The sequence below is a fragment of the Zootoca vivipara genome, chromosome 4 (assembly GCF_965207765.1).
Source record: "Zootoca vivipara chromosome 4, rZooViv2.hap1.1, whole genome shotgun sequence".
NCBI classification, from domain to species: domain Eukaryota; kingdom Metazoa; phylum Chordata; class Lepidosauria; order Squamata; family Lacertidae; genus Zootoca; species Zootoca vivipara.
Window position 1 is genome coordinate 97714763 of NC_142587.1, and position 26078 is coordinate 97740840.

A 26078-nucleotide genomic window follows, 5' to 3' on the forward strand; every position below is an offset into this window, starting at 1 on the left:
GGAGTTTGGGATCCTCTGATCTCCAGGAAGGAGAGCGTTGCAGAGCTCGCCCTGACCTGGCTTTGCCCCCCCCCCCGCACGAGCAGATCAGGCCCCCCAGGCACCCTCCCCTGCTGCAGCCCTGGGACCCCCACCGTCTCCCCACTGCACCCTCGGGGGGGGGAGAGGAGACTCACCAGATCCCAGGAGGGGACAGCGATGCAGCCCTTGCAGGAGAGACACCAAAGCAACACTCCCCCCTTCCTTGCAGGAAAGGACTGGAGAGGGAGGGGCCTTGGCTCTGGAGGACCTGGCCCCCCTCTTGCTTCCTGTCCTCTCTAGGAAGGGAGCTCGGTTCCCTTTAACCCCTGTCGTTTCCCCCCCCTGTCCTCTCTAGGAAGGGAGCTCGGTTCCCTGGCCCCTCCTTGCTTCCTGTCCTCTCTAGGAAGGGAGCTCGGTTCCCTTTAACCCTTGCAAAGCCGAGCTCGCCGAGCTTAGCCCTCTCTCGCTTGGCAGAACCTCGGCTTTTTATTATTATTATTTTATTTAGGGGTCAGCTGCCCCCCTGGCTACGCCAATGCCCAGATATCCTTTTTCTTCGTTGGACTCTGAGCATCTCCCTCTGTTGTCCGGAAATCAGAGGAACAGCTTGCAGGGAAAAGCGCTTTGCAGGAGGCAAGGAACCTCCTTCTCGAATTCAGGAGTGGAGAGAGAGGAGGGGATCCTAGAGTCATCTAGTCCAACCCCCAGCAATGCAGGGATCTCAGCTCAAGCATCCATGGCAGATGGCCGTCCGATCTCTGCTTAGAAACCTCCAAGGAAGGAGAGTCCACCACCTCCCAAGGGAGACCTTTCCCCTGCCAAACTGCTCTTAGATGTCCCTCAAGGCAGCGGGTCCTGAGTTCTAGCACTGCTGAAACCATTGCACTGGCTACCAAGGAGGAACCAAGCAAAGTTCATAAAAAATAAATCCTATTCTCATCATGAATGAGTAATAGTTTCTTATGCACCCTTTTTATGCTACCGTAATCAGGGCCGTCTTAAGCATATCAGGCGCCGTGGTGCGAAGATCCCTCCGGCGCCCCCCTTAGAGAGCAGTGTGGAATTTCTAAGAGGTCAAAACCACACATTCTGGAACAAAACTAATCACAATCTCTGTAGGTTCATATATGCATTTATTACATAACATATGTGAACCCCTTCCACACAAATCATGTTTGAGCACTAACAATTATCTTCCTATGTACATGATCAGAAGAAGAAAAGACAGAGGAGGCTTCACCATGAGCCCACCTGAGACAGGGCACTTCAGCAGGAGGTGACAGATCTGTGTCCTAATGAAATTTACCTTCTTCCTCTCATCCTGATTGGTGCACAATGTCAGGCAGAGCCTGGAAGGAACAGCACCCAAGGGAAGGGAAGTAGTGGAAGGGAGAGAGTAGAGGGGGAACCCTGTTGAACCGAGAAGAGCATTATTCAGCAGCATTGGGCAAACAAATCTTACAAGAAAACTGAGAAGAGTTTTAAACAATGAGTAGAAAATATGAAATGGGCAGTAGCATTTAAGACAATATTGAGAGGCTTAAGAGAAGATGCCAGGTAAGAGTGGTACCATGACTGTCACATGTGAACTGACCCTGTACATATGATTAAGAAGGTCTACTGAATCACAGGAAAAGGTTAGTCTGTTTAGACAAGGTTTAGTAGAATGTTGACCAAAGAAAACAGAATATAAAAGTCAGAGGAAACCCTGTTCCTGCATCACTTCAGTGTGGGACCTATTGTATGAACAAAGCACTTATGAAAATAATTATATTCAGCGCTTTTCTTCTAGAAAGAAGGTGCTGATACTGCAAACCCTTGAGTATCCCCAGAAAAAAAGCACTGATTATATTCCCAGTCATCTTCAGCCAGACAGGTATGGCTATGGAGGAAATGAACACTGGATTTCTATCTAAAGATGCACATCAGAGCTCTCAAAAATATATGAGCTCTCTCCGCATGCTGTTTTAAAATCTAAGGTTTAGTTATAGCTATTCAGGAAGGCCAAATGCCTATTGGTCATGCTGGCGATGATTTGATCACCCCTGACAGTCCTTAAGGAAGAAATAAATAAAGCCCAAACACTTGGGGAACTATTATTGATTGACTAAATACCAATTTATCTTATTTTGTATTTTTCATTCTGTGTCACCAAAATGATAGCAATCTCTGTCAAACTTTGTAGAGAAGTGCTTCTCTTATTTTGTTAGCAACTGATGTACACTCATCATGGAAAGCAATTGTATTCAATCACATCTCCCAAAGAGTGATATGACTATGACACACAATGTGTTGGCTATCAACTCACATTTTACTAATTCTAGTAAGATATATAGTTTCAAGGAAGGTGTTATGAGGTCACACTGTGTTGTGTAACAGAGGCAGCATCATTCAGATCATGCCAGTTTTCCTTGATGCAACTGATGCTTTGGTACAAGGACCTACTTTAGTGGAAACACTAGAAAAGAGCAACCACATTGTCATACATATGAGGAAGTGAAATTAAAAACAGCATAGAAACAAGCAGAATTATTGGAGGTATCCACATCAAAGGATCTTGCTAACCTCAAAAGAATTCCTGTTCATCCTTCAACCAATTGTTCTGATAATAATTTTCCATAAGAAGGAAGGAGGTTCATGAACAAATTTGTTAGAAATCCAGCATCTCAGCTTCAAACTTCAATGTGTGCTCTGATTTGCTTGCATAAATTCCATAGAAGCAGGCTTTGTCATTGATTCTGATGTCAGAAATGGTTCTGCTATACAATAGGAAGGGACATGGATCGGGGCGTACCCAGGATCAAAACGGGGGGGGGGGGGGCGACAACTGATTATTTGCCATCGCCCTACCTAATTACTGGCTTTTGTTGGTGGTTATAAGTGTCGGAGTGTGTGTTTTTGTAGGTTGTAAGCCACCTTGAATTCATTTGGGGAGTGAAAGACAAGATGCATGTTTTGGTAAGAATTACCTTTTGGTAAGAATTGTCTTTGAATTTATATGGACAGATTTTTGCCAATCGAAGATTGCCTAATGTCAGATGGTGACAAGGAAATTGGGAGGATTTATTTGAAAATATGGTCCTCAAAAATCTGCTGTTTGAATGTAAAACATAGATCCTCCCCCCTCTCCAAAACACATACTGAGGTAATAAACCCTCTCCGTCTGCAACAGCAACCTGCCGTTCTTTCTACCTGTTAAATGAAATGCCAACAAAGCCAGTTGCCTCACCGGGCGCTATCATTCGCACCTGCGCAGGGGTGGCCTGACACGACTCCGTGCCCCAGGGGTACAAAGGACCGCTTCCACACGTGTCTCGCCCAGAGCCTTTTAAAAGCAAAACGGGGCTCGGCGCCACGTTCGCAACAGATGCGGGGCCAGAGCAGGGTCGCCGCCTCCGCCCACAGGCTCCATTCCTCGCAGTTCAAAGCCTGTGTCACAGCCGGGCGGAGGCCGGGCCTACAACGCCCCCCCCCCCAGCCTTCGACCCCCGAAGGGAAGCGGCCTCCTCCACCCGCCCAGCGGAATCTCTCCCTCCTGTGTGGCTGCTCTGGGGCCGCCTCTGCCCTTCCCGCGGGGGCCCCAGCCGGGCTCCCGCCGCTTGACGAGTTGCCGTTGGACCGGCTGCCTGGCCGTGCGGTCCTTCCTCCCCCCCCCCCACGGCTCCCTCACCTCGAGCCCCACGGGCTCGCGCTCAGCCCCGGCCAGATGGCTCTTTGCGGTGGTCCAGGCGGAGTCGAGGCGGTGCTGGGGGCGCGCGCTGCGCCGCCCCAGGCTGTCCGCTGATGCCGCCGAAAACGTCGCCGGCGCAGCGGGAGAGAAGGAAGCAGAGGAAAAAAAAATCTCCCGCCGCTGAGCTGGACTCCGCCCCTTCCTTTCATGCTGCCCAAGCAGCTGAGGGCTCCCTGCGCCCCCGGTGGCAGCTTCAGGCACTGCAGGGCTCTTTCCGAGATCTGATCAGCTCCGAGTCTCGGCTCTTCCATGGAGTCCCAGACGGCTCCAGCTCAGCCCGGACTCCCAACCAGGCGCCCTCCGGAGCTTGGCGCCCTGGTGCATTACGCCACCCAGCCCTGCCTTAGAGCCGGCCCTGACCGTAATATACCAAAGTAGGGACCCAGGTGGCGCTGTGGGTTAAACCACAGAGTCTAGGGCTTGCCGATCAGAAGGTCGGCGGTTCGGATCTCTGCAATGGGGTGAGCTCCCGTTGCTTGGTCCCATCTCCTGCCAACCTAGCAGTTCGAAAGCACATCAAAGTGCAAGTAGATAAATAGCGCAAGTAGATAAACCACTGGCAATAATCTTTGAAAATTCCTGGAGAACAGGCGAAGTTCCAGCAGACTGGAGGAGGGCAAATGTTGTCCCTATTCTCAAAAAAGGGGAAATAGAGGACCCAAACAATTACCGCCCAGTCAGCCTGACATCAATACCAGGAAAGATTCTAGAGCAGATTATTAAGCAAACAGTCTGTGAGCACCTAGAAAGGAACGCTGTGATCACTAAAAGTCAGCATGGGTTTCTGAAAAATAAGTCATGTCAGACTAATCTGATCTCATTTTTTGACAGGATTACAAGCCTGGTAGATGAAGGGAACGCTGTGGATGTAGCCTATCTTGATTTCAGCAAGGCCTTTGACAAGGTGCCCCATGATATTATTGTAAAGAAGCTGGTAAAATGCGGGCTAGACAATGCTACTATTCAGTGGATTTGTAACTGGCTGACTGACCGGAGCCAAAGGGTGCTCATCAATGGCTCCTTCTCATCCTGGAGAGTAGTGACTAGTGGGGTGCCACAGGGTTCCATAGCTGCCAAGTTTTCCCTTTTCTCGCGAGGAAGCCTATTCAGCATAAGGGAAAATCCCTTAAAAAAAAGGATAACTTGGCAGCTATGCAGGGTTCTGTCTTGGGCCCAGTCTTATTCAACATCTTTATCAATGACTTGGATGATGGGCTTGAGGGCATCCTGAGCAAGTTTGCAGATGACACCAAATTGGGAGGGGTGGCTAATACCCCAGAGGACATAGCACTCTTCAAAATGACCTTAACAGATTAGACAACTGGGCCAAAGCAAACAAGATGAATTGTAACAAGGAGAAATGTAAAATACTACACTTGGGCAAAAAAAAATGAAAGGCTCAAATACAGGATGGGAGACACCTGGCTTGAGAGCAGTACATGTGAACAGGGCCGGCTCTACGGCCAGGCTGGGTGGCGCTGGGCGCCATGGCGGCAGCCCCGGCCCGCCCGCTGGCTGCTCCGCCACGCAGCAGCGCCATCGGCAGCAGCGCTACGCGGTAAGTCCGCCCGCCCGTCGCGCAGCAGTGCTGGCGGCGGCCGCGCTGCGCTGAGCCCAACCATCCACCGGTCTGCCTGTCCGTCGCGCTGGAAAACGGGGCGGCGGAGGGATCCGTCGCACCACGGCACCAGGGCGCCAAAGGTGCTTAAGACGGCCCTGCATGTGAAAAGGATCTAGGAGTCTTGGTAGACTACAAACTTGACATGAGTCAACAGTGTGATGCAGCAGCTAAAAAGCCAATGCAATTCTGGGCTGTATCAATAGGAGTATAGCATCTAGATCAAGGGAAGTAATAGTACCACTGTATTCTGCTGTGCTCAGACCTCACCTGGAGTACTGTGTCCAGTTCTGGGCACCACAGTTCAAGAAGGATACTGACAAGCTGGAACGTGTCCAGAAGAGGGCAACCAAAATGGTCAAAGGCCTGGAAACGATGCCTTATGAGGAACGGCTTAGGGAGCTGGGTATGTTTAGCCTGGAGAAGAGAAGGTTAAGGGGTGATATGATAGCCATGTTCAAATATATAAAAGGATGTCATATAGAGGAGGGAGAAAGGTTGTTTTCTGCTGCTCCAGAGAAGCGGACACGGAGCAATGGATCCAAACTACAAGAAAGAAGATTCCACCTAAACATTAGGAAGAACTTCCTGACAGTAAGAGCTGTTCGGCAGTGGAATTTGCTACCAAGGAGTGTGGTGGACTCTCCTTCTTTGGAGGTCTTTAAGCAGAGGCTTGACGGCCATCTGTCAGGATTGCTTTGATGGTGTTTCCTGCTTGGCAAGGGGTTGGACTGGATGGCCCTTGTGGTCTCTTCCAACTCTATGATTCTATGATTCTAGGGTCCGCTACGCCGGGAAGGTAAACGGTGTTTCCGTGTGCTGCTCTGGTTCACCAGAAGCAGCTTTCTCATGCTGGCCACATGACCTGGAAGCTGTTTGTGGACAAACGCTGGCTCCCTCGGCCTACAGAGCGAGATGAACACCGCAACCCCAGAGTCGGACATGACTGGACCTGATGATCAGGGGCCCCTTTACCTTTTAATACACAAAAGTATGCCATTTCCCTTTCCATAAATGCTTAATTGCTAATTCAATGGACTGAAAATGTATGGTTGCTTTCATTATGTTTAGGGAAGCTTTTAATATTTGATGGACTATTGGATTTTAATATTTTGTTGGAAGCCGCCCAGAGTGGCTTGGGTAACGCAGCCAGATGTGCGGGTATGAATAAAAAAAAAATATTATTAATTAAATTGATCAGGTGAGTGTTCTCCTTTCGGAAGAGGCATGTGGAATCTCCACGGTTGCTAATAGCATAACGTTGAAAGGCTAGTGAAATATGGGGAGCCCTTGAGCATCTGCTTGGCATGCAGAATGTCCCAGGGTCAACCCCTGACATCTCCTGCAAGGGCTGGGTGAAATCCCTGCCTGAAACTCTGGGGAGCTGCTGCCCGTCAGTGTAGACCAGGTGTCCTCAAACTATATCTCACGGGCTGAATCCAGCCTGCCAGGGTCGTGAATCTGGCCTGCACGGCAATTTAAGAATCTGCCAAGTCTCTGAGGATGAAGGCATCTTGCCATCTGTTCAGTCAGTCCCTGCGCTACGCTGAATGAAAGGCCAGGGCGTTTTGTCCGGGCGTGGGGAAGTGTTGTCTTTTGGCTTGAAGAGGGAAGTTAAGCTTGGCAGAGGAAAGCCGACTTGGGTCAATTCGGTTTCGTTATGTAGACCTTTAAAGGTGGGAGAAGGAAAAGTAGTCCTAATTTTGTGAGTGTCACAGCAGTCTTTCCACTCATGTGATTTACATGCTCTGAAAGTTGGGGTCTGTTTTGACATTTAAAATTTAAAAGGGTGGAGTGGAACCCTCTCGTGACCATCTCGTTAGCCTGGGGAGCCACACTCTGGTTGAAGGTGGCCAGGATTAGCCCCCAAGGCCTGGGGTGTCCCTGAGGAACTGACAGCCTGACTTTAGCCTTTCAGCTGCTGGAGGAAGATCAGCTGTTCCTGCTGGAGGTGATTCAGAACTGCCAGGCAGCTCAGCTCAGGGGCTCCGAACCCTGAAGTGCTCCAAGCAGGAGATGGCCCAAGCCATCCTGGTGAGTGATGGGTGGTGTGGGGGACCCCCCTGGGGAAGTGGGGCAGGGAGGGGCTTTGGGGAAGGGATTGGACCCCTCAGACCTGCTCTGCGCTGGCTGGGCTCTTTGCCCCCCAATCTGCAGTTGCTGGTGACGAAGGATTAGGCAAGGCGTTCAGTGGATTCTTATATTCTCAATTTCTTGTTATGATTCTGATTTCATTTATTACTTTTATTATTTAAACTTTTTTTCTCCTTCCCCCTCACAGCTTTTGCTTTTCTTTTGGTTTATTTCATTGATTTCAACCCGCTGAGATTCTTGACACGGGCTTTCATGGTTATTTATTTATTTGTTTGTTTGTTTTAATTTGATTTGTTTTCATTCTTTATTTTAATATTTTTGTTCTTTTTTAATTTTACATTTTTATTTTGTGCACATTCATTCCTATTTTGTGTATATATATATTTCTTGTTTTGATTCTTATTTCATTTATTACTTTTATTTGATTGATTTATATTTTATTTTAACACTTTATTTTATTTTGCACAAAGCAGCTCAGGCCCTCCTTCCCCCCTCACAACTGTTGCTTTTGTTTTGGTTGATTTTCTTGATTTCAGTCCACTGAGATTCTTGACATGGGTGAGCTATCGTGGTTTGTTTGTTTGTTTTTATTTTTATATTTGTTGTTCTTTAGTTTAATATTTTTTATTTTACCTTTTTATTTTGTGCACATATGCGCCTATTTTGTAAATATTTTGTATATATTGCTTTTGTACAGAGTACTTAGAGTTAGGTGTAGGCTTAGGGCTAGGCTGGGGGTGGGGGTCAGAGTTAGGCTTGGATGGTCTTTTTAGATAGTTTGCTAGTATTATAAGAGAATCCATGACCAGAGGGGATCCTGAGATAAATTTATGAACCCTGCTTGGTATGCCTATTGCCTTTAAACATTGCCCTTCAAATTGAACGTTCCTTCCACATGTTGGTCACTGGAGTTCAATCTTTGTATCAAGTGTATTTTTCCTCCCTCATGACCTTTGTGCATTTATTTATTTTTTATTTTTAAGAGGGCAAATGTAAAGAGAAATTGTATGGCAAGTTTCGGAAGAGTAAAAGGTTGCGTTTGGAAAAAAACACAAAAAGTAGGGGGGGGTTGGCCTCCTCAAATATTTTAAGGGGGGGCAAAGACCCCTAGATGGTGCCTACTCCCTACACCTACATGTCTCCGGGGGGTCACAACATAAAAGCACAAGATAAAAGCACAAAACACCACATTAAAAGGGTGGAGTGGAACTGGATATTGACCATCTCGTTAGCCTGGGGAGCCACATTCTGGTTGAAGGAGGCCAGGATTAGCCCCCAAGGCCTGGGGTGTCCCTGAGGAACTGACAGCCTGACTTTAGCCTTTCAGCTGCTGGAGGAAGATCAGCTGTACCTGCTGGAGGTGATTCAGAACCGCCAGGCAGCTCAGCTCAGGGGCTCCGAACCCTGAAGTGCTCCAAGCAGGAGACGGCCAAAGCCATCCTGGGGAGTGATGGGTGGTGTGGGGGAGCCCCATGGGGAAGTGGGGCAGGGAGGGGTTTGGGGGATGGGGTTGTGCATCTGCTGGAGAGGAAGAGACTACTGGCTCAAGGCATGGGGAGCCATTCCCATAGAAAGCCAAGCTTTGAGAGAACCAGAACAGGGATGGGACCCCTCAGACCTGCTCCCCGCTGGCTGGGCTCTTTGCCCCCCACTCTGCAGTTGGTGGTGGTTGATGAAGGATTAGGCGAGGCGTTAAGTGGATTCTTATATTCTCAATTTCTTGTTATGATTCTGATTTCATTTTTTACTTTTATTATTTAAACTTGTCCCTTTTTTCTCCTTCCCCCTCACAGCTTTTGCTTGTCTTTTGGTTTATTTTATTGATGTCAACCTGCTGAGATTCTTGAGACAGGTGAGCTTTCGTGGTGGTTTGTTTGTTTTTATTTTATCTGCGCAATGTGTGGCCTCCTCAAATATTTTATGACGGGCAAAGACCCCTAGCTGGTGCCTATTCCCTACACGTACATGTCTCCGGATGGTCACAACATAAAAGCACAAAACACCACATTTTAGGAGGGCATTAGATGTCACTCAGCCAAAGGCCTGGTTAAAAAGCTGCCAATTTGCCTGGCTCCTAAAGCTGTATAATGTAGGGTTATCAGACGTCCCCGGTTCCCAGGGACAGTTCCCGGTTTTACCAATCTGTCCATGGCCAAGGATGCCAGTGGCAAGAGGCTCTGTGGCCGCTGCTGTTGCCAGTGCGGACGGCTGGGCTGTGTTAGACGAGAGGCAACATTCCCCCTCCCGCTCCCACCCTCCTCCTCCTCCGTCTGCTCCTCTTGCTGCTGCTGCTTCCGCTTGTTTATTGGTGTTTTGGCGGGAACCTTGCCCCGAGGGCTGAGGGGAGACGTGGAGGGTGCCGGCATATGGTTTATCATGTTCCTTCCCAAACGTCCGAATTTGAGAGGGGTGCAGATGCAAGGAATAAAGGCTAGGCGTTTTATTGCCCGACCAAAGGAGACACCACCCTCCCACCTCCTCGCTTGTAAATAAAAATAAAAATACTCTGCCACATGGCTCCCCCCTCTCCCCACACAGTCTCCCTATTGCATTTTTCTCTACTTAAAGCGTCAGACAGAAAATAGGGGAGGTTCATATTATAATAGCTTTCGTTATCTATCCGTTTGTATTCCTCATGTGCCTTTTTCTGGGACGACCTGACTCTTTGTCCCCTCTCTACCCCCCCCTTTGTTCCTTCCTTCCTTTTCGGTGACACTTCCAGGAATCCCAGAAAAGGGGGGGCGAACACACACACACACCCCTCCCTCAGTTCCAACCATCCCATCCTAATTTTGCTTTCCCTTCTCTCTCTCCCCCTCCCCACCCTTCACCCATAACCAAGGAACCTGGCTCTGGTTGCCATGTAAACTACATATGTTTACAAAATGATACTCCCTACTAATAATCCAGATGCTACTGTCTTTTAACCCCTTGGCTGCTGCAAAAGAGTGTCCCTGGATTCATTGAAAAAAATCTGGTAATCTCGTTTTTCCGACCTTTGTATGGATTCTTTTATGGGAAGTGAGTTTGGAGCTCTGACTAAAGCTCTTTCCACATTCCACACACTGATAGGGATACTCCGCTGTATGGATTCTTTGATGGGAAGTTAGACAGGAGCTATTGCTGAAGCTCTTTCCACATTCCACACACTGTTTTTTCGGGGGAAGACCCTTACGCCTTTAAGAGTGGCCACCTATTCCCTACACCTACAGGTCTCAGGAAGCTTACAACATAATAACACAACACAAAAACACAAAATACCACATTTAGATCTGGTTAAAAAGGTGCTGATTTGCCTGGCTCCTAAAGCTGTACAATGGTTTTTACGACATTATTATGGATTCTTTTATGGGAAGTGAGAGAGGAGCTCCGACTGAAGCTCATTCCACATTCCACACACTGGTAGGGTTTATCTCCTGTATGAATTCTTTGATGCTTAGTGAGAGAGGAGTTCAGACTGAAGCTTTTTCCACATTCCACACACTGATAGGGTTTATCTCCTGTATGAATTCTTTGATGCTTAGTGAGAGAGGAGTTCAGACTGAAGCTTTTTCCACATTCCACACACTGATAGGGTTTCTCCCCTGTATGAATTCTTTGATGGGAAGTGAGAGAGGATCTATCAGTGAAGCTCTTTCCACATTCCATGCACTGATAGAGTTTCTCCTCTGTATGAATTCTTTGATGCCTAGCGAGACTGGGGCTCACTCTGAAGCTCTTTCCACATTCCACACACTGATATGGTTTCTCCCCTGTATGAATTCTTTGATGCTTAGTGAGAGAGGAGCTATGACTGAAGCTCTTTCCACATGCCACGCACTGATATGGTTTCTCCCCTGTATGAATTCTTTGATGGGAAGTGAGACTGTGGTTGTGACTGAAGCTCTTTCCACATTCCACACACTGATAGGGTTTCTCCCCTGTATGAATTATTTGATGGGAAGTGAGAGAGGAGTTCCTACTGAAGCTCTTTCCACATTCCACACACTGATGGGGTTTCTCTCCTGTATGAATTATTTGATGGGAAGTGAGAGAGGAGTTCCTACTGAAGCTCTTTCCACATTCCACACACTGATAGGGTTTCTACCCTGTATGAATTCTTTGGTGGTTAGTGAGATTAGAGCTCTGACTGAAGCTCTTTCCGCATTCCACACACTGATAGGGTTTCTTCCCTGCATGAATTCTTTGATGGGAAGTGAGAGAGTAGTTATTACTGAAGCTCTTTCCACATTCCACACACTGATATGGTTTCTCCCCTGTATGAATTCTTTGGTGGTTAGTGAGATGGGAGCTCTGACTGAAGCTCTTTCCACATTCCACACACTGATAGGGTTTCTCCCCTGTATGAATTCTTTGATGGGAAGTGAGAGAGTAGTTATTACTGACGCTCTTTCCACATTCCACACACTGATAGGGTTTCTCCCCTGTATGAATTCTTTGGTGGTTAGTGAGATGGGAGCTCTGACTGAAACTCTTTCCACATTCCACACACTGATAGGGTTTCTCCCCTGTATGAATTCTCTGATGGGAAGTGAGATTGGAGCTCTGACTGAAGCTCTTTCCACATTCCATGCACTGATAGAGTTTCTTTCTGATGAGATTTTGTTGATGGGAAGTGGAATGGGAGCGCTGACTGCAGCTTTCTCCACACTCCAATTTTTTACCTGGCTTCTCCTCTCTGAGGATTTTGTCATGGTCACCTTTGTTCTCGATTTCCAATTCATCACAATCTGCAACGGAAACAAAAAAGGGATTAGAGCCTCAGGAACAAATGGAGAAGAACTGAAGGCAGTTGGGGAGGTGTTCATTAGCTGTGTTGTTTATCATTAACCAACATTTTTATTATTAGATTCTGATGAGTTGTTGAATGTTACTTTGTTTGATATATAGTAGTGTTCAAAATTTCTGGAAGACTTTTGGGGGAAAGTGTTTTTCAGAGGGTTGATCGCTCACAACACTTCTTTTGGAGTAATATCATAAAATTATATGTCAATGGAAAGATGATTTAATCAAGAATGCAATCCAACGGACTTCCGGCATGGCAAAATGGCGAGCGGCACGCGACCGTGGAGCTCCTAGGAGCCACTGATGTGCCCAAGCCGCTTGAACAACTTCGGAGCCGTTAAAACCGCTGCCAACGCTGCACAGGAGCCGTGTTCAAAATTTCTGGAAGACTTTTGGAGGAAAGTGTTTTTCAGAGGGTTGATCGTTCAAAACACTTCTTTTGGAGTAATTTACTGTTTATTGTGGGGCTGTTTCCAGGTGCTGTAGGGGGTGCTGGAGAGCTCTGTACCATATCTGCACATGTGCAGGAAACGCTTCTGCGCATGCGTGAGTGATTTGGCGCTTCTGCGCATGCACAGATGCAGTGAAACCCGGAAGCAACCCTTTCCGGTACTTCTGGGTTGCCGCCGGACACAACCTGAAAAAAAGGAACATGAAGCGGACGTAACATGAGGTATGACTGTAGAGGTATTTTTTGAATTTCCAGTCACATATGACAATATGATGAATACCAAGAGAGGCCACGATCCCATGAATCTCCTCCATAACCTCCTTATGCAGAGCTCTCTGGTCAGGATCCAGCAACGCCCACTCCTCGTCTGTGAAACGAACAGTGACATCTTCAAAGCACACTGAACCCTAAAAGAAAAAGGGAAATGTCCTCCTCTGAGACAGCATCAATATGATCTGCTACACAATGCTCTGTTGTTTCCTTCCTGTAAATTGCAGCGGTGTTTCAATAGGATTGCTTTGCTGCACATTTTAATTCTGGATGCTTATTTTATTCTGCGTTTTAATTATGGGTGTTCGTCTTTGTGCAAATAGGGGGTACTCCACCTTCTGTTTTTCAAGTCATTCTGCCTACACAAGTTACAGGGAACCAGGCAGATGGCCTTTTCAGTAGTGGTACGCACCCTGTGGAACGCCCTCCCACCAGATGTCAAAGAGAAACACAACCACCAGACTTTTAGAGGACATCTGAAGGCAGTCCTCTTTAGGGAAGCTTTTAATGCTCAATAGATTATTGTATTTTAATACTTCTGTTGGAAGCCGCCTAGATGGCGGGATATAAATAAATTTTTATTATTATTATTACTAGTATCATGAAGCCCGTTAAAGTAACGGATGCTAGAACAGTGAACTAAGGAAGGAAGGAAGGAAGAAAAGAGGGAGCAGGAGGGAGAGAGGAAGAAAAGAGGGGAGAGAAAGATGAGTAGGAAAGAAGGAAGGGGATAAAGAAGGAAAGAATAAGAAAGAGGGAGAGAAGGCAGAAAGGGAGAAGGAAGGAAGGAAGGAAAGAAAGAAAGGGAAGCGGGGGGGGGTCGCCACCTTGATTCAGCACCAGAAAAGAGCGGGAAGGGACCCAGGCGCAACAAGCATTTCCCGCGCAGCGTGAGGCAGCGGGTGTCAGTTTTAGGAGAGGTGCGTAAAGCCTCCTCAGAGTTGCGCGTTCGCGGGCAGGGTGCTGAGCCGCGGCAGGAGGCGGAGGCGGCTTGCCGGGTCGGCGAGTCCTGAGCCTCTGGGACGCAGCAGTGCTCTGTAGCACTTTGAATCCTCCTCCTGCTGCCGTGGCTCGGGGCGCTCCACGCGGCACTGCTGGGTGCTTTGTCGGTGCTTCAGCAGCAGCAGCCAGTTCCAGGTGGCGAGCCACGGCAGGAGGAGGAGGATTCAAAGTGCTGCAGAGCACTGCTGCATCCCAGAGGCTCGGGACTCTCCACGCGGTGCTGCCGGGCGCTGACCCGGCAAGTCGCCGCCTCCTCCTCCTGCCGCGGCTCAGCACCCAGAACTGGCTGTTGCTGCTGCTGAAGCGCTGACAAAGTGCTCTGCCCCATTTGCACATAACAAAAAATGTACTTTGGCACCGGCAAGCGCGCGGGCGACATGGCTGGTTGGGGAGAAGAAGTGTGAGTAGGTGAGGCCTGGAGCCGAGGGCCCCAGGTCCGGTCAGCTGGCCCCGGAGGGTCCCCTATGTACCGTAGGGTAGCACTTTGAAACCACCTCCTCCTGCCGTGGCCCGGGACGCTCCACGCAGCGCTGCTCCGGCCACCTTTCTACCCCCCCTAGGCCCCAGTTGATTGGCAGCTTTCTGCTGCTCTTTTTTTGCGGCTCGGGGTATGGCTTATTTCCGTGAGCGAGCAAGGGCGAGTGAGAGGAGAGGAGGGCAGGGTGGCCTTGCCTGGCTGCCCACCAGCCCATGGGTGGCAAAGAGAGGCATGGCAGGCACCGCACCGCCAGAGGCTGGGGAGAAACTTGCCTTCGCCTTCGCCCTCCCCTGTTGAGTCAGACGCGCCGCCTCAACCCAAGGAGGGACAGAGGGAGGCGCTGCTCAAAGGTGCCCTTCCTCCCCCCATTCACCTCCGCCGGCCTCCACCCTCGCTTCCCCGATGCGCCCTGCCTCCCTCAGCCGGCGCCGAGGCGCTACGCCGGGGAGGAGAGGCTCCTTCCCCACCCTGGCCTGGCTTGGCTGGAAGCGGCACCGGGGGGGAGCGTAGGGGGGGGAAGGAAAAGTAAGCAGCCTCCTCCTCCTTGCGCTTTAGCACAAGCGCAGTGAGGCGCTTGTCCGGCCCGGAGCGGCGGTTGGCGGCCGCAGGTAAACGGTAGGCAGAGGGGTGGGGAGAGAGAGCGTGCGCGTGTGCGTCCAGTCTCTGCGTCCAATCCCTGTGTCCGTGGGGCACATGCGCAGTAGCGCGGACACAAGGACACAGGGGCTGGACACAGAGACACTTGGACTTTATTATATAGGATTATTAATGGATCCACTTTCTCCCCTCCTCGTGAGCTGTTCTGGGGGTTCCCTCCCAATGCCTTAGAGTCAAATTCAAGGGGTTCATAGGGGTATGGCGAGAGGGAGGAATGCGGGGCAGGCCCCATTTTGCAGCGGCTGGTGCTAATTAGGTGAATCCAGGCCACTATTTCCCCTTATTTGTCCACTGCTTAGAAACCAATTTTAGCATTCAGTGCTCAATCTACAAATAAAATACGGTAAGCCTATTTTGGATGGCCATCTGTCTTGGATGATCTAGCAGAGATTCCTGCAATGCAGGGGGTCTCCTGGCTCTTGGAGACAAGCAGGGAGGGTGGCTTCTGGCAAAAGGAGAGGGAGCCACCGGTGGCTCCTCCTTATCCTGACTCACCCGTGCCTCTTGACCTCCCTCCTCCCACTTGCCTCCATCCTCTTCTGCCTCTGATTCTGGACTGCATTCTGCCACAGAGTCTCCCAACTCACTAAGCCCTGTTAGCCATTCAGCTTCTGACACCTACTCTTCCCAGGCTTCTCCCTTTTCCCCCTCTAACCGCCCATCCTTCTTCCACCTCCACTTCTTGGGCTCTGAGCCATCTTCCTTTCCTGGTTCCCCAGCTGTATCCTCCCACCATTCCTCTGTGCCCAACCAGTCCATGACATTGCTCCATCCCTCGGCCTCTGTCCCCACAAGGCAGCTCCCCCTGACCTGATCTGGTTCCACAGCCGCTGCTTCCCTTCTGCCCCCATGAAAAGACGGATCAGGAGGTCTTGCAGGCATCATTCTGTCACCTGCAAGAGAAAAAAGGTAATCAGGACGCCAGGAGTGCCTGCTTCTCTCACAGGTGGAACAGGGCAGCTCTAACTACAGATGGGCCTTTGAGAAAGCCTTACCTGTTGAGAGTAATTGGACGTTTGTGCCCCCCAAAACAAGGTGAAAAGAACCCTCAGATGAGTTGGAAAACCAACAGAATGAGACCAAACGGAGACAAACCACCTTCCTCCTTACCCAGTGACCTCTCTTTGGTGTCCAACGGAGGCCTCTCTGCCTCACAGGAATCCAGGTCCATTTCTGCAAAATGATCCTTTTCCTGAAAAAGAAACAAGGATTCAAAACAGAGAATGGGAAGAAATATTAGAAAGAGAATGACAAAGACTTGAAGGGTGTGAGATCTCATTCCATGAATGCTTTCCCAGAAAACGGATGGGCCATCAGTAGACCATTATGGGATGTTCTCCCTCCTGTTTGGAGCCCCTTGGGAGTATCCAGAGGAAAGTCTCTCTCACCTGCTTTCTCTCCTCTGCCTGACTCAGGAGGAAACCTTCGGCCAGGGCCACCACCTGGGAACTGGTCTCCGCTCCGCATTCCCTCACCCAGCTCTCCATCTCCAGGGGAAGGACAGCCAGGAACTGCTCCAAGATCACCAGGTCCAGCATCTCAGCTTTCGTGTGCCTTTCTGGCTTCAGCCACTGGTGGCAAAAGTGGTAGATTCGGCTACAAACCTCTCGGGGTCCTTTGGCCTCCTGGCAGCAGAACTGCCTCAACTTCTGGCTCTGCACCTCTGAGCGGAGGGTGTCCTCCTCACCCAGGATCTTCTGCACTGGGTTTTCCCAGAATCCCCCACTGCTCCCAGATTGGATGGCATGTCTTCTTCCTGTTCCAGGGCCAGCTGAATCTCGCTCATCCATCTCTGCTCTCAGGAAGCCTCTAATAGATCGGAAGGAACCCTTTGGTCTTCTGCCGAGTTCTGTCCGTCTTAATGAGAAGCTCTAGCAAATCCTACAAAGCAAATACATTGTTCTGTTACAGAATTTGTAGGACAGGGGAAAATAATGGTTCCCTGAGCAAGCATGGGTGAGTCTTGTTGGGAACCAGGGCTGGACTGCACAACATCCCAGACCATGAGCTCTCTTTTTGAAAAGAAAGAGGATGAAGAGGAGAAGAAATAAGTCTCTAGCCTTCTAGCAAGGCAAAATGTGGAGGCAACTGAAGGGATTTCTGTGAGATTAATCAACCTGGTTTCTGCTGCCTTCCAGTCAGTGCATGAAGTCAGAACCGACTGACAAGGGAATTATTTGTATCTTGTGAAAAATGGATGCTTGGCTCTAGTGTAAGCTCCCCACCCCCACCACCACCCCACCACCACCCTTCTTCTGTCTCCTTTTCTTGCACTTGGACTCTCTGCCGCTCTCAAGACAGACTCCTGGGGTGGGGTTCCTTTTTCTTTGCTCTGAGGGCCAGGTATGTATCTGACCAACTCCCTAAGGGCCAAGTGGGCGGGGCCAAAGACATCTCCCTTGAAATTTAGGCGGGTAATTTATTATTATTATTCTGTTTAACACACACACACAGCCATTGATGCCAAGGTTCATGGAGGCTTGGTGAGTAGCAGTGCTCATTTCTGGCTGGTTTTCCAGCAACAATCCCTTTGGGACAGAGAGGATGTGGTCCTGGGATGCCATGCTCTGGGTGCGAGGGGATTGCTGCAGTGGCCTCCGTGTGGAGCTGCCCTTGGAGACGACTGGGAAACTGGTTTGCAATGCAGCAGCCAGACTATGGGCTGGGATCCCTCTCTTTATTCCTGGCCTTTCTCTCCCACCTTTCCTTCCTTCCTCCACGTGGGTTTTTTTTTTTGGAGGGTGGGGGTTGGTCCACCTCCTCGTCCAGCTTTGGAAAACCATTTGCACATGTTTCATCTGTTGTGCATTGACGCTGAGTGATGTCACACTGAATTAACGTCCTAGGGACTCCTTTGTTTGAAGAAGGGAGATTTCCTGGGAGTCACTTTTTTCTGAAAGGCCAAATCAGTTTGGGATCCTCTGATCTCCAGGAAGGAGAGCGTTGCAGACCCCCTCACCCCTCCCTGGCTGGACCCTCTCCTCCCTGACTTGACGGCTAGGCACACTGTGGCGTCTTATGCTGAGGTGTGGGGGGGGCGCCCCCACGCTGCATCTGCCATCCCGTCTCCCCTTTTCTTGTTATTTATGGATAGGCCTCGCAACAGCTGGGGTGCAGTACGTAATCTGGAGCAGAAAGGGTCATGATGTGGGGGGCAAGGCAAACCTTGCAAAGTTGTAAAAATGAGGAAACACATTGTATAGTTTGCAGTAAGTTGAGCAAATGTATGGCAGCAGATAGTGAGTCTGATATCTCTGGTTGTTGGGCTCGCGAGAGCTGGTGTTGTCTGGTGGCAACAAGGACTTTGATGTTACCCCAACTAACCAGATGTGGTTCCTTCCTGGTCTGCATTCAACAGCGCTTCCTCTCCCTTGGGAGTTGCCTTTCCGGCATCTCCTATAGGGTTAGCTGGAAGTTTGGAATCGGATTGGTCAGGTCCTGATGCCAGGCCATGCTGGACAGCTGATTGGACGGCTGACCACACACACTCAACTGGAACTCACAACGGACCTGTAAGGGTAAAAATAACTGCATAGCCCCCAGGAGATCAGGGGCGCAGGGCCAGGCCACTGCAGGTCTGGCAGAAAACACCTGTGGGTGCTCGATGTCCTGGGATTTGCAGAAATGCCTGTCTGCTGGTCTGAATTTAAAGTAGGATTATTAAGAGAAAACAACAAGATATTTAATTTTACATTGGACCTCCCCCAGGGTCCAGAATCTTTCCCCATTCCCTTTTTGTTTTTCCAAAACTCTAACAAGTGCCTGAACTTGTGCTAGAAGCAGATTGAACCGTTTAAACAAGACCTTTGCAGAGTGGTGGAAACAGCATGTAGCTTCCACTGGGTCTGAGAATGAGGAAGTTATTTTAATACCATGCAAGGAAGCATCTGCTCGAACGTTTCCTGCTGCAGGCAGATTTGACGCGCAAAGGAAGGAAACGAACGTTGAGAAATTAGCTACTGCAGAGAGAGAGAGAGAGAGAGAGAGAGAGAGAGAGAGAGAGAGAGAGAGCGAGAGAGAGAGACAGCCCAAGTAGATGTTCATCAATCTGAAGAGTGATCAAAGCCATAGGCAATTGTTCAATAAGCTGAGATACAAAATGGCTATTTACTATCAGATCAAATGCGATAGCTGGAAAGAGCTGGAATGCTTAAAATTACTGCAGCAATTCCTCTCTCCGTGACTTGGGTTTGTCCCCCCCCCCAGCACCCTCCCCTGCTGCAGCCGTGGGACCCCCACCGTCTCCCCACTGCACCCTCTTGGGGGGGGGGAGAGGAGACTCACCCGATCATCCCAGGAGTGAAGGGACAGCGATGCAGCCCTTGCAGGAGAGACACCAAAGCAGGAAAGGACTGGGGAGGGAGGGAGGCTCCTTGGCTCTGGAGGACCTGGCCCCCCTCTTGCTTCCTGTCCTCTCTAGGAAGGCAGCTAGGTTCCCTTTAACCCTTGCAAAGCCGAGCTCGCCGTTTTATTATTTTTTAGGGATTTAGGGGTGCAGCTGCCCCCCTGGCTACGCCAATGCCCAGATATCCTTTTGGGGGTGAGGCTCTTGGTTGGACTCTGAGCATCTCCCTCTGTTGTCCGGAAACCAGAGGAACAGCTTGCAGGGAAAAGGGCTTTGCAGGAGGCAAGGAACCTCCTCCTCGAATTCAGGAGTGGAGAGATAGGAGCGCATCCCGGGGTCATCTAGTCCAACCCCCAGCAATGCAGGAATCTCAGCTCAAGCATCCATGGCAGATGGCCGTCCGATCTCTGCTTAGAAACCTCCAAGGAAGGAGAGTCCACCACCTCCCAAGGGAGACCTTTCCCCTGCCAAACTGCTCTTAGATGTCCCTCAAGGCAGCGGGTCCTGAGTTCTAGCACTGCTGAAACCATTGCACTGGCTACCAAGGAGGAACCAAGTAAAGTTCAAAATAAATAAATCCTATTCTCATCATAAATGAGTAATGTAAGGTGGATGGCTGGCTTCCCAAATTGACCAGACAAAATCTCAGGCAGTTGAACCAATTTATTATTGGTTTGTCGGCAAAACAATATGGAGCAGTAGGGAAAAAACCATTCCTCATTCTGCCCGCCGCTTTTATACCTTTTTGACAGAGTGAAGGCCAGCCTTTCTGCAGTACTTCATCAACCAATCAAGAGAGAGCACCCCAAGATGCAAAGTCATTTACCTAACCCCACTAAGTGGCGTTATGTACCTGGTACTTTCATACACGTGTCTATGTGGAATTTTACAGGCACAATTGTGGTTGCGCCCTACTTAGAACTTGCGGTTGGTTTGTGGCGGGCTACATCCTCTTCAGATGGAACAGAACATCTTGCGGTTAAGCTAACTTCCTTTTGCAATGGGTTACAGAGAAAGGTACAAACAGAGAAGTGCTGTCTAATTTACTTTCTATCAGAGACAGAGAGATTTAGAAAATGGAGTTCCTCTTGCTCTTAGGGCCTGCGTGGCCTGACCAGGATTATTCTGGCCCTGGTTATTGCCACCCTATAGTAATACTTACCTATACGTTTACATTAAAGGTGGGAGAAGGAAATATAGTCCTGATTTTGTGAGTGGCACAGCGGTCTTTCCACACATATAGAATAGAATAGAATAGAATAGAATAGAATAGAATAGAATAGAATCATAGAGTTGGAAGAGACCACAAGGGCCATCCAGTCCAACCCCCTGCCAAGCAGGAAACACCATCAAAGCATTCCTGACAGATGGCTGTCAAGCCTCTGCTTAAAGACCTCCAAAGAAGAAGACTCCACCACACTCCTTGGCAGCAAATTCCACTGCCGAACAGCTCTTACTGTCAGGAAGTTCTTCCTAATGTTTAGGTGGAATTTTCTTTCTTGTAGTTTGAATCCGTTGCTCCGTGTCCGCTTCTCTGGAGCAGCAGAAAACAACCTTTCTCCCTCCTTTATATGACATCCTTTTATATATTTGAACATGGTTATCATATCACCCCTTAACCTTCTCTTCTCCAGGCTAAACATACCCAGCTCCCTAAGCCGTTCCTCATAAGGCATCGTTTCCAGGCCTTTGACCATTTTGGTTGCCCTCTTCTGGACACGTTCCAGCTTATCAGTATCCTTCTTGAACTGTGGTGCCCAGAACTGGACACAATACTCCAGGTGAGGTCTGACCAGAGCAGAATACAGTGGTACTATTACTTCCCTTGCTCTAGATGCTATACTCCTATTGATGCAGCCCAGAATTGCATTGGCTTTTTTAGCTGCTGCATATGATTTACATGCTCTGAAAGTTGGGGTCTGTTTTGATATTTAAATTTTTAAAAGGGTGGAGTGGACCCAGATATTGACCATCTCATTAGCCAGGGGAGCCACATTCTGATTGAAGGAGGCCAGGATTAGCCCCCAAGGCCTGGAGTGTCACTTCCTTGTAGTAGGACTTGGAATCCAGGAGAAAACTCTTGGAATAGCCTAGCCAGGTGCTCAGGGACAGACTCACCTGTCCCCATGTCTTCCCTTTGCATATGTGCTGAGGTTGCACATCCCTCCCCAGGGTGAGTATTGGAGAGAACCAGAGAAGGGACTCAGACCTGCCCTCCTTGCCCCCCACTCTGCACTCTCGGATGTGGAGAAGCCCTCCCTTTGTGAAGAACTGACAGCCTGACTTTTGCCTTTCAGCTGCTGGAGGAAGATCAGCTGTTCCTGCTGGAGGTGATTCAGAACTGCCAGGCAGCTCAGCTCAGGGGGTTTTGAACCCTGAAGTGCTCCAAGCAGGAGACAGCCAAAGCCATCCTGGTGAGTGATGGGTGGTGTGGGGGACCCCCATGGGGAAGTGGGGGAGGGAGAGGCTTTGGGGAAGGGACTGGACCCCTCAGACCTGCTCCCCGCTGGCTGGGCTCTTTGCCCCCCACTCTGCAGTTGGTGGTGGTTGATGAAGGATTAGGCGAGGCGTTAAGTGTATTCTTATATTCTAAATATCTTATTTTGATTCTTATTTCATTTATTACTTTCATTTATTTATTTATATTTTATTTTAACACTTTATTTTATTTATTTTGCACAAAGCAGCTCAGAGCCTTCCTTCCCCCTCACAGCTGTTGCTTTTGTTTTAGTTTTCTTGATTTCAGTCCGCTGAGATTCTTGACACGGGTCAGTTTTTCCACGGTTAATTATTTTTTTGTTTTTATTTTTTATTTTAATATTTTTGTTCTTTGTGGTTTTTTGTTCTTTAGTTTAATATTTTTTATTTTACCTTTTTATTTTGAGCACATTTGTGCCTATTTTGTATATATATAAATTTATATGTTTATTTTGTACATAGAGTACTTAGGGTTAGGTGGAGGCTTAGGGCTGTGGTTGGGGTTGGGGTCTGAGTTAGGCTTGGATTGTCTTTTTAGATAGTTAACTAGTGTTATAAGAGAATCCATGACCAGAGAGGGTACCCCGAGATAAATTTATGAACCCTGCTTGGTATGCCTATTGCCTTTAAACATTGCCCTTCAAACTGAACGTTCCTTCCACATGTTGGTCACTGAAGTTCAATCTTTGTATCAATTTCCTTTCGGTTTTTTTATTTTTATACTTTTGTATTTGTTTCTAAACTTTGTATCAGTTTGTATCAAAACTGTCAAATTGACTTTGTACCACCCGCAACTGTCAAAATACTTCCCAGCACCACCTACTGAGTCTACAAATGGACACACACACAAATACAACTTCAGAAAGTTTTATTTAAATAAAGGAAAATGCAGGACAAGGCATCACACCTGCACTGAGGAATCCTGTCTCCTTATCAGACAGCTCCTAGCACTTCCCAAGACTGGCCCCTGACTCTGAGGCTCTTTCCTCCCGCAGGACCTCCGAGGATACGCCCTCTGTGACAATGGGGAAGAGCGGAAACTAGCGCCAACAGCATTTCTCCCAGTTCAAAGTACCGTAAGTATCTTGTCTTCCTGTATTCATTTCTTTGGTTGCTTCCATCCTCCCAATAGCACATCCCTGAGTAACTCTGAACGCAGATGATGCGGTGTGTGTTCCTGGATGCCAGGATGAGCCCAGCAGCTTTTCCTGCCCCCTTTCCTGCTGCTGCCCTTCCACCTCTGCCCAGGAGGCTGCAGGGCTCAGGTTGGTCCTCTGGGACAAGGGATTGGGTCCAAAGTGGGTGCAGCCATCCAAGGTGGGTTTTTGTACTGTCATCTGACCCAGATTTTTATTTCCTCTGCAGAATGTAATAGCTCAGCCGGAGTTGGACGACCTGAGGCCCGATCAGAGTTGGCCTGCTTACAGCTGAATCTGAAAGAAGGTAAGCCCCACACCTTGGAGACAGGGAACTCCCTTGTCCCTTCTTTGCCCAAGACTCACCTCCCAGGTTTTCTTGCTGGGAGTCCTGCAGGACCTGCTCCCTGCCTGGCAGGCCTTTCCCACCTGGCCTGGGAGGGCAGCGCCCAGACTGACTCCAGCTACAAGAAGCGGAGGGGGCTGAACAGACTCTGGGGTTGGGGTCTTGTTGAGGGGTGCTTGCTAGCAGGGGTGCTTCCCGCTTCCTTTGCCCTCCATGGTCTCCCTGCCTGAGCTTACAGAGCTGGTCTCACAGGCGGAGTTCAGGACTCCCCGACTGCTGGTGCTGGCCGACTTCAAAATCTGTGCCATAGCAGCTGGCTCTGGGGTGCTCAGGACCAATGGGGAGGGATGATGGGAAGTGCATAGCTGCCAAGTCTCCCGTTTTCGCCGGGAAAACCCCGATTTTAAAGGCTTTTCACGCTGTCATCCCGAATGGGGAAATATCCCGTGATTCACCCGTATTTCTTGCAAACAGAGCCAGGAAGTGTGCGCGCGAGTATCACTCTTTACTTTTTCCTATCTCTATGGACACGCAAACAGAGCCAGGAAGTGTGCGCGCGAGTATCACTCTTCACTTTTCCTATCTCTATGGGCACGCCTCTGCGTGTGGCGATTCTTGCTCTTGTCCTCCCCCCCCCCCCCCGTCGGGTTGGCTCGGCTCTTAACACGTGGGGGGGGGTGAGAGAGCGCCGACCAACCAGGGAGCCCCTGAGCAGCCCGGGACCAGGAAGAGAAGGAAGAGGAGGAAAGAAAGAGAAGAAAGAGGGGCTCCTGGGAAGGAGAAGAAAGAGGAGTCTTTGTTCCTGCCGCTGCAAGGCTGGCATGCATCAGCCAGGTAAAGGGGGTGCAGTGCGATCGCTGGGGGGGGGGGAAGGGGCTGTAGATCCAGCTGGGGAGTGGGGAGATGAAGGTCACCGCTGGAGGGTGGGGGTCCCCATACAGCAGCAGCAGCAGCAGCAGCAGCCAGGGCCAGGGCCAGGGCCAGGGCCAGGGCTGGTGCATGCACGGACCCAGCAACTGCCATGCTGGGCTGCAGAGTACTTAGTTGGTTGAAGGCGGAGGAGTCAAGCCGGGGAGGGGGATGATTACTTGTGCCCCCAGTCCACCTTACAACCCCCAGAGGATGGAAGCTTCTGCCTCCCCGCAGCTGCGCTCTGTGCACCCCATTTCTCCCCAGAATTAAAGGACTGGGCGAGGGGTGGGGGGAAGGTTGCAAATTGAGGTGCCAGCCCTCCCAACACACACCAGACCTCCTCTAGCCCCCCATTCTCAGGCACTGCCTTAGGCATTCTTAGGCACTCTGGGGCTGATGGGATTTGTAGTTCAAAACAGCTGGAGGTCTCCAGGTTGGGGAAACTGTTTTTAGTCTATCTATTGCAGGAATCTTTTGGGCAAAAAAGGGGCTTGAACCCATTGAAAGTCGTAAAAAACATTCTTGCTATTGATAGTTATTGTTTTGAGTTTTTTGTGTTTTACAATCAAGAGCTGTATAAAGCAAATCATTTTTTAATTTGTCAGTCAAGCATGAGAATCTTAATTGTGGATTTGAGACCTATGTTGGGCAAATAATTCCTGCCTTGTAGGGGGTTGGACTAGATGACCCTTGTGGTCCCTTCCAACTCTACAATTCTATGATTTTATTAAATAAATTATATTAATTAAAATTAAATTAAATAAATTGGGCTGTGATAAGGTATACCAGGAGCAATTTGTCTGCTTGGTGGTTTGGGGGGCTTTCTCTGAGCTCAAAACCTTATACTGTATGTATATAATTGTGGAGTTGGAAGGGGTCCCGAGGGTCATCTAGTCCAACCCTTGCAATGCAGGAATATGCAGCTGTCCCATACGGGGATCGAACTTGTGACGTTGGCATTCTCAGCACCACACTGTAACCAACTGAGCTATGCATGCACCTTGTCTTCCAACAAAATATGCCCAGAGGCAGCTTGTGTTTGCAAAGTGGCGAGGCAGTGATGACTTTCTGCACATGCTCAGAAGTGTGCTTACTAGTTTCCAAGGGCTCAAATCAAGCCATCCTTGCTCCCTAATCCTTCAAGAATGAGCACAAATGCAAGGTCTCCCGCCTCCCTCAATCTCTTGCTGAGCTCAGCCTTCCTCAATAGGAGCAGAGCTATAAGGATGGCTGAGCAATGTTCTCCGGCTTGCTAGGAAAACATCTGGGATTCTGGAGAGACATTTCGCAGAACGTTTCACTGCCACAAGCTCTGAGCCAGTGGAGGGAGCTGGCAAACAGCCAGAAATTTTGCAGAAGGGAAACAAAGTCTAGCCCTCAAGGCAAAACAAAATGTACGCAGGGTGGGTTTGGCCTGTTCGTCATAGAATCATAGAGTTGGAAGAGACCCCAAAGGCCATCCAGTCCAACCCCCTGCCAAGCAGGAAACACCATCAAAGCATTCTTGAGATATGCCTGTCAAGCCTCTGCTTAAAGACCTCCAAAGAAGGAGACTGCACCACACTCCTTGGCAGCAAATTCCACTGTCGAACAGCTCTTACTGTCAGGAAGTTCTTCCTAATGTTTAGGTGGAATCTTCTTTCTTGTAGTTTGAATCCATTGCTCCGTGTCCGCTTCTCTGGAGCAGCAGAAAACAACCTTTCTCCCTCCTCTATATGACATTCTTTTATATATTTGAACATGGCTATCATATCA

General features: G+C 49.2%; 2 protein-coding genes across 2 annotated transcripts in view; both read right to left on the reverse strand.

Moving 5' to 3' along the window:
• LOC132592032 (uncharacterized) overlaps positions 1-26078 on the reverse strand; it is a 124205-nt gene that overhangs the window by 19472 nt on the left and 78655 nt on the right. Inside the window, 3 exon segments of the mRNA XM_088668866.1 lie at positions 10791-12193; positions 12980-13106; positions 15917-15999. Of these exon segments, the coding sequence (XP_088524992.1) occupies positions 10791-12193; positions 12980-13106; positions 15917-15999 (1613 nt within the window).
• LOC132592029 (zinc finger and SCAN domain-containing protein 31-like) lies at positions 16313-20050 on the reverse strand. Its single transcript, XM_060273958.2, has 2 exons — positions 19391-20050; positions 16313-16987 (listed from the first exon to the last, which is right to left on the reverse strand). Exon 2 carries the CDS (start codon positions 16894-16896, stop codon positions 16420-16422), a length of 477 nt encoding a protein of 158 aa, XP_060129941.2. The 5' UTR covers positions 16897-16987; positions 19391-20050; the 3' UTR covers positions 16313-16419.